This window comes from Thamnophis elegans, chromosome 7 (assembly GCF_009769535.1).
Source record: "Thamnophis elegans isolate rThaEle1 chromosome 7, rThaEle1.pri, whole genome shotgun sequence".
Classification (NCBI taxonomy): Eukaryota; Metazoa; Chordata; class Lepidosauria; order Squamata; family Colubridae; genus Thamnophis; species Thamnophis elegans.
In genome coordinates, this window is record NC_045547.1 from 58,345,434 (window position 1) to 58,359,203 (window position 13,770).

At 33.6% G+C, this 13,770-nt stretch overlaps 1 protein-coding gene across 3 annotated transcripts in view; it reads left to right on the forward strand.

Moving 5' to 3' along the window:
* Positions 1-12,672, forward strand: part of MET (MET proto-oncogene, receptor tyrosine kinase) — a 112,800-nt gene extending 100,128 nt beyond the window's left edge. For all 3 annotated transcript variants that reach the window (XM_032221554.1, XM_032221553.1, XM_032221552.1), the window contains 8 exons: positions 1,481-1,621; positions 4,778-5,008; positions 5,565-5,645; positions 6,282-6,463; positions 7,349-7,458; positions 10,627-10,792; positions 12,033-12,169; positions 12,263-12,672. In XM_032221554.1, the coding sequence (XP_032077445.1) occupies positions 1,481-1,621; positions 4,778-5,008; positions 5,565-5,645; positions 6,282-6,463; positions 7,349-7,458; positions 10,627-10,792; positions 12,033-12,169; positions 12,263-12,473 (1,259 nt within the window). In that variant the 3' untranslated portion in view covers positions 12,474-12,672. The remainder of the gene's footprint in view (positions 1-1,480; positions 1,622-4,777; positions 5,009-5,564; positions 5,646-6,281; positions 6,464-7,348; positions 7,459-10,626; positions 10,793-12,032; positions 12,170-12,262) is intronic.
* Positions 12,673-13,770: the final 1,098 nt, after the last annotated feature.

A 13,770-nucleotide genomic window follows, 5' to 3' on the forward strand; every position in this document is an offset into this window, starting at 1 on the left:
TGGGCGTAAACAGTTTCTTGGCCATGTTTGCAGATAATAAAAAAAGATAATAGTAAAAACCAAAAGTAGCTGATCCAGTAGGAATTCTTCAAACTAGCTTAATAGTCAAATAAATAGTAGAAGCAATTCTATTTTAGTACAATCAGTGTAGGATGAAGGAAAAGGATAGAAAAGGGCAATCCAAGTACTAGAGAGATCAAATCCCTAACCCTTTAGGAACTTTTTATCTTAGGAAAAAAGGTTGCAGAGGGAAAACAGGGTTGGTCCATACAATTATAAATGACATGGCAAGTCATGTGCAGTACTAGAGATGGTTCCATGCCCCCCCACCCCAAAAAAACCACTACAAAAAGGAAGCATCCAATAAAGCTGATTGGAAGGCAATTTAAAAGAAGAGGAAGCATTTGTTCATATAATCATAATGTATGAGTAATACAAGTATACGTCAGTCTGTGTAAATAATCCATCTGTTGCAACATAATATGATTCTCATTAACCTAAATAATTATAAATTCATGGAGTACAGATCTATTAAAGACTCTAGGTCTTGTAAACTCCCTAGACTGCAAGCAACCCAGAAGCATCTACTTGACCATTGTTACAAACAAAATAACTGGATTAAGATAAACCTTGCCCTAATCCAACATATTTTTGATTAAAAAGATATTTTAACAACAAGAACAGCAACAACAACAATGACAACAACAACAACAACAAATTTGCCACCAGTCAATTGCAGAAGGCGCCTTTACTTGGAACAGCTTTTATCCTGCAACAATATCTGTAATACTGTCAAACATCCAGATTTGCCTATCCCAGGACTGGATAGGTAGACAAAAATGCTGAACTCACTCTGAATAACTAGCTGACTGTGCGTATGACAACAACAAGAGCAAGAACAATAATAAAGAAATTGCAGCTTCCTGCAATAACATCAGCAGAAAAACTATGCTAGTCAAAACATCATACATTTTAAGAAGATATTTGGTTGATACTTAGAATGCCGGCAGCAACCCCTATCAACCATCAGCGCCAGTCAATAATATTTGTGATACATTTTAAAATGTTCAGTCGACTGAGTTTCATGTTTAGTGAATAAAAGATAATAATGATAATTGTTAAAGCGATACCCATTGTCATTGGGGCACTTGGTACCATGTCCAAGAATTTTATAAGATACATAATTGCAGCTTCCTGCAATAACACCAGTGGAACTGCAAAAAACTGAGCTACTCGGAATATTGTATATTTTAAGAAGGTACTTGGTTGATACCTAGGATGCTGGCAACAACCCGTATCAACCATTAGCACCAGTCAATGGTATTTGTGATACATTTTTGAATGTTCAGTTGGCTGAGTTTCATATTTAATGAATAAAGTAAATAATAATAACAACAACAACATTCCATTAGTTCTATTAAGAATGATAATAATGGAAATATCATCTTTTTTATAATGACATTCTTTCTTCTATGATAAGATTTAGGTGGAGAGATTGTTCGCTATGATGGAAGAGTACACACTCCTCATTTGGACAGGCTTGTGAGTGCAAGGAGTGTAAGCCCTACGACTGAATTAGTGTCAAGTGAATCTGTAGACTATAGATCAACTTTTTTGGAAGGTACAATAATTACCATTTTTCTCATTGATAAATACAAAAGGATTGCCAAATGCTAAGCTACTATGTGGTTTCTATAATGAAATATATATTTGTACCTTTTGATTTGTCTTAGAAAGGTTTGTTGTATTAGGTATTTTTGTTACATAACACTGATAGTGATAAAAGGTCTATAAGAAAACAATCGAACTCAAAGAGCACTATGGACCCCACTCTTGCATATTTCCAAAAGTCAGTAACATGCTAAATCTGTTATAAAACCAAATATCCTCTTGTTTGTCTTCATCAATATTATGATTTTCTCCTTTTAATGATGTAATATGCCACAATTTCAAGATGCTGATGACAAGAATAGTGAACCAATTCTTGCTGTAATTTCTATGGGAAAGCTACCTCAAACAACATTCTTCTGCAGGTTTTATGTAATTCAGATGTAATGTTTACAACTAGTTACTTAGCAGATTTCCATCATCATACAGCCTGAATCTGTGGCCCTCTCCTTGTTTCATTTGTCTTTTGCTTGCTAGTATATTGCTAGTATACTGATGCTACCACAGGTGAAATTTTAATTCGGGCAATAGGCCCTCACCAAATTCACCAAAACGTTCCCTCTTTTTATATTCATTATCTGTGATGATTTCAAATAATATATCTTCATAACCTAGTAAGAAAAGTTTATGCAAAGAGTATTATAACTCACTCATGTTGCCTTTCACAAGTCACAAGTCAATGGTGAACTTGTGACCTTCCACTCTACTTGTAGTTAAGAGATTTTTGCAATTTGTGAAATTTTGGATTCCTCTTTTATGCTGTCATGATCATATAAATCTCAATATCAGCATCCTAATTTGTAGAGTGGAAATAATGTGAACTATCTGGGTACCTGCAGGATATTTTTAAAAATTCCAAGTAATTCTAGGACATTATCCATCTTAAGGCTTCTTCACAACACCATTTTACTTTCATGTATGGAAAAAGAATAACACTTAAACTAGTGCTGCTGAATACACGAAAAAACATGTCAAGTTGTATCAAAGTTCAATAAAGCAACAACCAGTCAAAGAAAATATCTGTTGTAAATTGAGATACCCGACTTAAGATCATAAGCATATGTGCAAAACCTGAGAATGCTTAGTTCAGGATGTAAAGCATTCAAAACATTAAGGCTGCAACTTCTTCCAGAGTCTTGGCAGGGCTGATGCATGGATTTTTCCAAATGTTCTACTTGCCAGATAAAGTGGCTATGAATTCACACACATGCAGTGACAAAGTATAAAAATCATTGAGGTACTTGGGCTGAGCACTGTGTAGGAAGCAGTTGACTCAATGCTTCAAGAAGGTGCTTCACAAGTGAATTTGATAAAGTGCCTTTTCACATGCTTTGCACAATGCTATTTATGCATCAGATCAGTCATTTGCAATCACTTAGGCATAGTATAAACAGTTCAGTATAAGTATAAAATTGGCCTTTCTCTCAACTCTGGAATTGCTAGTCTACACCCTGTTTAAGTAAGAATAAAATTAATGTATGAGTTGTACATCCTGATCTTATTTGAGCACAGATAGCTAAGAAAAGAGTACTTCTGTTTACAAGTATAAAGAAAATCTCAACATAGGTAAGAACGCTTTTAGGGCCTTGTAAGAAATGTTCACATTGTTTGGTGAACTATACTTCATACAAACTAAACATTTCCTGACAGCATTATAATAGACCAACTATTTGGACTACAATTATGTTTCTGTACACACACACACACACACACATCTCAGGTACTTGCCACAAAATAAGCATAAATAGAATTTGGTCAATAACACTGAGAACGTCATCTCAGATGCAGGTACATTCCAGATGTGTTAATTGAAACTCCCATAACTCTTAGAAATTGAAGAACCACATACTGTGAGCTGAAAGAGTTGAGAGTTGAGGGACCTAGTTGGGAGAATTCTAATCTAGACAATGAAGCAGTAATGATTTATGTTTTGGATATCAACAGTTATTACCTTCAAATTGTAAAAAGTGGCATACCAATGTTAGTTAAATTAAATAAACAAACAATGCAATAAGTTAAATAAATATAAATACAACAATCAGCATACTATTATGCTAGAGCACTTCCTGGTGCATTGTGTCCGCAGTAATAAAATATCCACATCAGCTCTGGCAGGATGAGGTCTCACTTAAAGATTCTCCATTGTTTGCTGAGAACGGGAAAGAGCCCACACATTTCCTAGGCTTTGTCATCATTCATTTCCTTGGATTCAAAGTAATGAGAATGGTAGTTTTGTTTAGACACATTTTTATTCTGCTAGCTTGTCTATGCAAATTCATAAAGACTGATATCTGATCACCCCTACACATTATGGTTCTTAAACAAAAATAGTAAATTCATTTATTGTACTTAAAAATGTTACATAGTGAAAATTTAAAAAATGAATAATAAAAGATAATTTTCTATTTGAATATTTGCCTCTACATGGTTAAAGTAATTTAAGCAGATTTTAAACTGTTCATTAAATAATAATGTGAAACTAACCAATCTCTTTTCTTATTTTTGTCTTCTCTTCCCTAATGTGTAATGTCTGTTCCCCTAAGATTACTATAAATTCAGATGATTTTGTTACAATTTTGAGCTTGGTTCAAAATATATAATTGTTGGGAAATTGTACAAAAGAAAATGTGGTTTGCACCATGGCAATTCCAATTAAGGTTTGCAGTAGAACAGTATATTTATGAAAGATGAATGTCAATTAGCGTTTGAAACTAGTTTTATTAAAATGGCGTGAAGAAGATATTACCCCAACAAATGAAAGACAAATTATAGTATATAACAGTTTGCTTTCACAAGCCATATTCTCTTGATCTATAAGAGCTTCTGATTCTGTTTCCAGGCTAAGCTCCACCATTTTAAAAGAATTCTGTTAGTCAAATTTTCCTGTAGCATCATTATGAAAAGTTCTCTTTCAAGGGTATAGCTGCTGTCTCTCTCAAGTTGCAGATAAGATGGTTCCTGTTAGGATTACTGCTATTGTTTTAGCAATTGTGTGTTACATTATGTAATATGGTGAAAAATAAATTTTAAAATGAAAACTAAACAGATAAAATCGGGTCTTTCTGTGGCAGAATTTGCTATTGACAATGATGTTCATATTTTTTTACAGATCAGTTTCCAACTTTATCTCATAATGGATCTTGCAGGCCAAACCAATATCCTCACATGGACCTATCTCCCATTCTGTCTACTGGAGACTCCGATTTAGCTAGTCCATTGTTACAGACTAATGTTCACATTGATATCAATGCCTTAAATCCAGATCTGGTCAAAGAAGTTGAGCATGTTGTTATTGGTGCTGATAATATGATTGTTCACTTCAGTGAAGTAATAGGAAGAGGTAGGTGTCTCAACTGTATTTTATATTTACACATTCAAAATTTACCCAGTTCAAAAATTTGCTTTATCCCTGCTTATGTTGGAATGCTGAATCATTCAAAATTATTTATTTTTATCTGAAAATAAATTCCATTGGGGACTTCCCAAAAAATCATTCAATGCATCAGAGAATATATCCAGCATCAGAAACTGCTTATTTGTACACAGAAAAACTTCAAGAATTGTATTTCTAAAGTTAGGAGAGTCTGATATTGTAAACGTTCAAAGGGAGATGTGCCAAGGGCAGGGTAATGGGTCTAGTAGATTTAGATTTAGTATGTTTCTGTCTCCAGCAGAACTTTTGAAATATCAGAGCTATCAGTTGGTAAAATGATTGTTTTATCATTATTCTATCATTTTTGGCACTGTCACTGCATTGTTCTAAGCAGCTCAGAATGATTTCTGAAAGAATCCAGGACAAGCTTCTTTCCCTCAGCAATTAATCATCCTCAAAATATAAAGACAGCTCCAGAGAAACTAGTAGAAATTTGACTTATGATGATATTCTCTCTCTGTAGGGCATTTTGGATGTGTTTATCATGGAACTTTATTGGATACCGATGGCAAGAAAATTCATTGTGCTGTGAAATCCTTGAACAGTGAGTCTTACAATATTTTATTCTGAGTCATTGTATTTTCACTGACTAAACTATATTAGTTGAGCCATGATTATTTTTATCAAGTTAAGTGTCTTTGTGTAGCTTGCAGAAATTTTATTTTGCAATGTCCATATGGAAGAATGCTCATATTTTCTGTCCACATAATAAATAAAAGATTAAAGGAAATAGAAAAAAATGTGGTATCATTTTACCATTGGACTATCTTATGTTCAGTTTTTATGAGTGAGACAGTTGGAAAACAGCAGGACTTAATTGGCACAACTATTAATAACATTCTTCTAGTTTGACAGATGGAGCATTTCTATATATTGTTACTAATATGTGAAAAAGGAAGAGAAAGGAGTTCTGGAATTATGTGTGGTAAAATTTGTTAAATAAATTCCAGATAACACTCTTCCAGCTCATTTGCTTATAGATAGGCAGCATCTAGCCCTACAAATACCTGGATATAATTTTGAGAATATTTATTAAAATTTCAATGTGTTTTATTACTTTATTGGGATTGTAAAGGAGTAATACTAAGGAGGTATATTCTCTCCTTTCATTAAAAATGTCTTTAAAGTATCTTAGAAATGATATGTATATTTATTAAAATATTGTTGCTACATTTTTCAGGAATTACAGATTTGGATGAAGTAGCTCAATTCTTAAAAGAAGGAATTATAATGAAGGATTTCACTCATCCCAATGTCCTGTCACTACTTGGAATTTGCTTGCCTAACGAAGGTTCTCCTTTGGTGGTGCTTCCCTATATGAAACATGGAGATCTTCGGAACTTCATTAGAAATGAATCTCATGTATGTGTATTATGAGGTGTTCAGTAGTGATCCAATTAAGCAATTGTGTATGCTGTCTGAAAGTATAAATTGATGGATCAATTTTACTTTGAAATATGGTACTTTAATGAAAGTTGCATTACTTTAATGGTACTTTAATGAAGTTGCATTACACATTTTAAGTAAAATTGATTGTTGAAAAGTACAGAAACATTATCGGAATTAAAGGATTTATGTGTAGGGTTTACTTTGCTTTATTTTTTTATTTATTAAAATTTTATACCACCCATCTTGCCTACAAAGTGTTTGGACCTGAATGATCAGAGTTCTTGTCTGAAGGAGTGCAAGGAATCTGAATCTTGTTCTTCAGTTTCTTGTACATTGCCTATAGATTACTGTTGAACTTGAAGGGAGATGGACTTATAAACATACATTTTCAAAAATGTAGAAAAAAATTTTAAAGCAATATGCCATGCTCAGCCCTTAATATCTCCTGGTAAACTTGGGAAAACTCTGTAATCATTGAGAGCTGCTGTAGTTGCTGTCTGGTAGTTTCCCATTTATCTTTGCCATAGACAATTCTTTACAATTAAAATAAATAAATTACAAAAATTACAGTACAAACATTTTGTTGTTTAAGTAAACTAGTTCTAGTGATAAATTAATTTCATCTAGATTTAGATATATACATGCTATATAATCAAATAAATACTTTAATTTATTCCATATTTTGTTACCTTGCTTACTAATAGCAACTTTAGGGTCAGGAAAACAATGTTTAAATGTACAGCCTTTCAATATTAAAATGAAGACTAAGATTGATTTCATGAATTACAGTACAAATTTATAACTGAAAGTCATTCTGCACAGCATTGTTTTAACTGCTAATATGTTCACAATTTTCAGAATCCAACAGTGAAGGATCTGATTGGATTTGGTCTGCAAGTAGCAAAAGGGATGAAATACCTTGCAAGCAAAAAGTTTGTCCATAGAGATTTAGCAGCAAGAAATTGTATGTAAGTGTGGATTAACTTTTTTCTTATATTATTTTATAGCCAGTTTGGAATAGTGATTAAGGCACCAGAATAGGAGCCAGATGATTGTTTATTTTAGTCTCACCTTAGTGATGTAATCTAGCTGAGTGATTTTGATCCAGTCACAGTCGCACAGCTCACCTCACCTAGTGGGGCAGTTAGAAAATAGGAGTACAAAGAAGATTACATTTGTTCACTGCCTTGACTTATTTATTTTTTTAAAAATGAAGGTGGGATAAAAATGAATAGTGGCATTGGGGGGATCATTCCATTTATACTATTTTATTTCTTATTTCGGTCATCTATCTTTTTAAAACAGTGTTTGCCTGAATATGAGACAGGGTCTTATTTTCTTTTGATCCTCAAAATAAGCACTTGGCCTTATTTTCAGGGAGGTCTTATTATTTTTGAGGTGCAGGAAACGGCAAGCATGGTCACCTCATGGCTGCTGCTGGGTGGCAATATTTTTTGAGGAGGACTTATTTTCAGAGGAGGGCTTATTTTAGCACATGCGCTCAAAAGCCCAATTGGGCTTATTATCCAGGGAGGTCTTATTTTGGGGAAATTGGGGTATAAAACTTAGAACTTTATCTAGAATGTTCCTATAGAGAAGTGTTTCTCAGTTTTTGCAAGGTTTAAGATGTATGGACTTCAGCTCCCAGAATTCTCCAGTGAACACGTTTTAAAGATTTTTTTATTTTAAAAGTTACCAAAGAGAGAAACATTGCTACAGATGTTTACAACTGCTGAATATTGCTCAGAGAGTTGCATCACTTAAGTGGTATAGCAAACACCATTACATTCAATTTTGCTTACTCTTTAGAATATAGATAATTATTTCATTTTTTTAACTCTAAAGAAAGAAAAGACTTTTTTATGGTTCTGATATTTTACTAAGTATTATATATAAAGCAGAAAAAAGAAAACCCAATTAGCTCATTGAATTTGAATCTCTCCCTCAAGTTTATCCTAATGGAATGGATCTTTTTCTTCCCTTATTTTCAAATTTAGTCAATAGCATTTTAAAAATAGCATTTCAAACTTATAGAAGACCATCCTAACTAATTAAATTATTAAATTTAAGTCATTCCCTCCAGCTCATCTTCATAGGATGTAGTCTTTTTCTTGTCAGGGGAGTCTATCAAGTCTTTTTTCTTCAAGAAGTTCTCAGCTTTATTTATATCCATGAAAAAAATGTCCCAAAGTTGTTTTGTTAGAACTTGTAAATTAACCTAGAAATAGGTATTTCTAGAAGAGTTACTTTATTATGGCAGGGGTCAAATCTAGTTATTTGCTGGCAATCCTTGTAGATTAAAGTTTCCTTCTCTAAGATGACTATCATATCTGTTTTTCTAAAAGAATTCTCAACCTTGTTAGTATCCATGAGGAAAAACTCAAAAACTTCACCTCTGGAGAGTTGTGAATTTACTTGGCACTCACTCTTGTTTCAGTTGCACTGGGAGGGTTGTATTCAAACCATCATCATAACAGAAAGCTGATATCAGATTTATATTCCAAAGGCACAATTAGGTTATTTGTGCTGTCCAGCTTTTATAGAGTTGACACAGTGGGTTGATAAGTTTCTACATCTAATTGTGTCTCTTGTTCTTTTTTAATATCCTCTGTATAATTAATATCTTTTAACTGTTTTATGAAAAGAACAATTTTCTGTATGGACTTTTCAAATATTTCCTTGATGACAGAGTCCAGTTCAGAGTTAAATATCTCTTAGCTCCCTCTGATGGTCAAAAATTTTATTTATTTATTTATTTATTTATTTATTTATTTATCCCTTTTTCTAGCCAATCAGAGTTTATGAAAAGCAGCAAATTTCAACCACCCATAACAAAACAATATAAGGCTACAGATTATTTTAAAAGTAGTAAATTAAAACCACAATTTTTATCCTTATATTTCAAGAGAAAAAATACTCCACACTTCCTTATTCTGGCTGCCTCTAGCAACCCTCTTCCTTGTTGTTTAACAATAAAGAAGTCTCAAAAATGGCATTCAGAACTTCAAAAAGGAGTGAAAGGCTGTAACTAAAGAGAACCTCTTTTAACCAATAGAGATAATAAATTGATTAAGAAATGAAGAGCACAGCTTATTGTCCATTGGAAAAATAAATTCCAAAACAGCTGCTTTATTCACAACCAGAGGAGGGTTGTTCCAGGTTTGACCCAATTTAGCCAACCCGGTAGTGGTAAACTGGCCTGGGTTGCAAAACCAGCAGCGGCCCAGGCTGGCCACAAGAGATGGGTGGCTCCCGGTTCAGCTGAACCAGTAGAGGCGGCAGCGGGAGGCTCCACCCACCCAGACCCTTCTGCGCATGCATAGAAGTGTTGCGCACATGCGCAAGTGAACCAGTAGTAAACCAGCTAGCAACCCACCACTGCTAGCCATACCCCAAACCAGTTCCCTGGTCTCTGTTGCCATTGCTGGAATCTTTTTTATTAACTTTTAATGGTCTTTGTGCATGCACAGAACCATTTACAGCAAACTGTGCATGCACAACCAACGTGTGCGCAAAGCGAACCAGTACTGGTTCGTGTAGGAACCCACTCCTGTCAACAACAATGTGATTTCAACCCCACCCCCCCTTCAGTTCACCAACTATTCTGAAGCACAACTCGAAGATCGCAATTTTAGAACAAGTTACTTGTTCCTCACATTTTCTGACATTTGCTGTCAGAATAAGAATTTTTAGTCCAAGCAAAAGTTATGGGGAAAAAATATTGTTGATAGGATAACCAGACAGATTACTTTGCATAATTATTGAGTAATCCAATAATTCATTATTTGAATAATGAATTAATGAGCTTAGCATCAACTGGTTATGATTATCCACAATTAAAATTTAATTTTATTATACTAATTATCAATTATTATCTCATCATGTCAAATTTAAGTTGTATTGCTATAAAGTTATGGCTACCCAAGAATTGTGTAGCTGATTAATAATGTCAACTATTAAATAAGTCAGCAAAGTTGCTATCAACTATCTACTGGTACATTACAAACAAAAACAGTAATGAACATGAATAATTTAATATTTTGATTATTTTTGAAAGTGGTTTATTAAAATTATAAATTCTGTCTTCTTAGCTCCAAATAATATTTTATGTTTGTGTGTGTATGTTGTTTTTGTAGGCTGGATGAAAATTTCATAGTCAAGGTTGCTGATTTTGGACTTGCGAGAGATGTATATGATAAGGAGTACTACAGTGTACATAATAAAACAGGAGCAAAATTGCCAGTAAAATGGATGGCTTTAGAAAGTTTGCAAACCCAGAAATTCACTACAAAGTCAGATGTGGTAATATATTTATCATTATATGGGACTTGCTTATTATATTTCAACAGATTATTGGAAATATCAAAGTAAAACAATTATATAGTAGATTAATGCAAGGAAAAAAACTAGCCTGTTTCTTAATTTGCAGGTCAATGGGTATTATTATTTTTATGTCCATATTTCAGATGACCAAATCTTAAACCTACAACTAAGAAGCTTTCCAATCTTAAAATACTAAATTTGAATGATTGCTTTGAAAACCTTGATGGTACTGACCCGATTTTGAAACTGTCCCCTTAATATATGGATTTACAACTGCTCAGTTGAGAGCAATATCATACTTCCTACAAGAGATTTAGAATCAAATAACACTATGTTCTGGACCTGGGTCTGGGAATGAATAGGTGGGACATTATCTTTCAGAGTTAAAGGATTGAAATATAAGTGTTAAGTATCTGTTGGTTATTTTGCTGTTATCCAAAGTAGCCATTTACTCTGATGATCACAAAAGAGATGGTGGGCCTTACTTTTTGCTCCCTGGTTCATTTTCATCAATTCAGTTTTTATTAAGACTAAAGACTTAAATCTGTATGTTTGATAGATAAATGCCTATGTGTGTGCATCTTACTAGTTTTTTTCTTCTTCATTAATTCCATACAACATTTTCCCAATAGGCTATGCTTTATTCTTAGAAACCCACTTTTCCCTTGAAATTTGATTTTGTTCTGGAGATTAATTTCTTTTGAGGCCTTTGTTAGCTTGAGTCCATTAATGCCAAAAATTACAGAAGATTACTTCTGTTTAGCATGGAAGAAATCCCAGATTCAATTATTATTCCCCCCCCCAAAAAAAAAATATGTAAAGAAAATCTATCAAAATAGAGAATATTGGACTAGATGATTGGAATTTTTGTTGATTTTGTTGACTAAATTTCATTGTATTTAAGTACAATGACAATAAAGATTATACTTGAGGCAAGCCAGAAGTGTATAACTTCCATCAGCTTGAAGTATTCACCTGGTTATGCACAGCACATCAAGAATAGAACCAAGAAAAATTCGCAGAAAGCATTTTAAAGGGGTATAATGACCACCTTACAACCTCCAAGACTTAAGACTTGCCTCTTACTTCTGTTCTCCTAATTTGCAACAACAGAACAAAAATGTTGGCCTTGTCTTCTTGATAATGTGGTATTTAGTTATAAATGCTTGTGGCTTTCTTTCACAGCCTTATGATTTGATTTTTATGTTCTTTTTGTTAGTGGTCCTTTGGTGTTTTACTCTGGGAGCTGATGACAAGAGGCGCACCACCTTATCCTGATATCAACTCTTTTGATATTACCGTTTACTTACTACAAGGAAGGAGGCTCTTGCAGCCTGAATACTGTCCTGATCCACTGTAAGAAAAGTCTAAAATACCTTCTAGAAATCTTGTAAAATCATGTTGTTAAATGTAATAGATAAAAATCATTTTTCTGCTTTTTCATTGCAGATATGAAGTCATGCTCAAGTGCTGGCATCCAAAGCCTGAACTACGGCCAGCCTTTTCTGAGTTAGTTTCAGATATATCCATGATCTTCTCCACTTTTATTGGGGAACATTATGTTCATGTGAATGCCACCTACGTCAATGTGAAATGTGTCACACCATATCCGTCTCTGCTGTCATCACAAGATAATATAGATAGAAATGCAGATACATGATGAAGTTCATTAAACTCTGCTAAAGGGGACAGGGCATAAATAATGGCCAACTACTTTTTAAGTGTTTTTCTGTGTGTGAAACCACTGCATATGTGTATATGTTGTTAAAATTGCACTATTTTGAGGAGGCAACTCAAGTTGTTGAACTCTACAAGGTAAATGTATTGTTCGGATATAATTTTCATGTGAGGTGGGCAATTGCAGAAACTACACTGCAGTGGAAATTCTTCATCTACTGCCAAATATCACTCACTGTGAACAATCTCTAGCTACTGTTATACTGTTATCGACTTACAACAGTTCGCTTAGTGACTATTCAAAGTTACCACGGCACTTTAAAAAGTGACTTATGACCATTTTTCACACTTATGACTATTGCAGCATCCCCATCGTCATGGGATTTACATTCAGAAGCTTGACAACTGACTCACATTTATGACATTTGCTGTTTCCCAGAGTCATGTGATTACCTTTTGCAACATTCTGACAAGCAAAATCAGTGGGGAACCAGATTAACTTAACAATTATGTTAATAATTTAACAACTGTTGTGATTCACTTAACAACTGTGGCAAGTCATAAAATAGGAAAAAATTCACTTAACAAAGTTCTCACTTAGCAACATAAATTTTGGGCTCAATTGTGCTCGTAAGTTGAGGACCACCTATACTCTGCAAAACTGATGATTCAGAAATTTCTCAGTTACTCATAATACAAGATACTGAGAGTTGAGAGAGTTTTATTAGTCAAGTGCTTTTCACTCAATAAGGGCCAAACTAAATAAATATTCTAATGTTCAAAGATTGTACTTCACTATTGAAGTTTATTTGGTATAGCAGTTATAATAATATAAAAGTAACCCAGATCTAATGGACGTTAATCAGATTGTCCAGCTATCACTACACAGATTTTTTAAATAATTTGGGAATACTGATGGCAATACAACAGATTATTATGTCATACTGCAGATGCACCAGCCACAAACACAGCATAATGAATATTTAAAGAAAATGTTTCTGTACTATGATAAGAATGAAATGTTTCAGAAATTCCTTTACCCAGTAGGCTGAAGAGTATGTTAAGTATGTGGACAAAATTCCACAGGAGGATACCAAACTGTGCAGGGAAGCAGTAAAGATTTAGTAAAAGCGTCTCTGTGTGAGAAAAATACAACAGAAAAAAAGTGAAGAGCTTGAATCAGGATGTTAGCCTATTCAGTTAAAGAGAGTGCATCTTTACATTACTGCTGCTAAATTCAGATCATCACATTTAAACAGTTTTTTATTTAAAAAATGAAA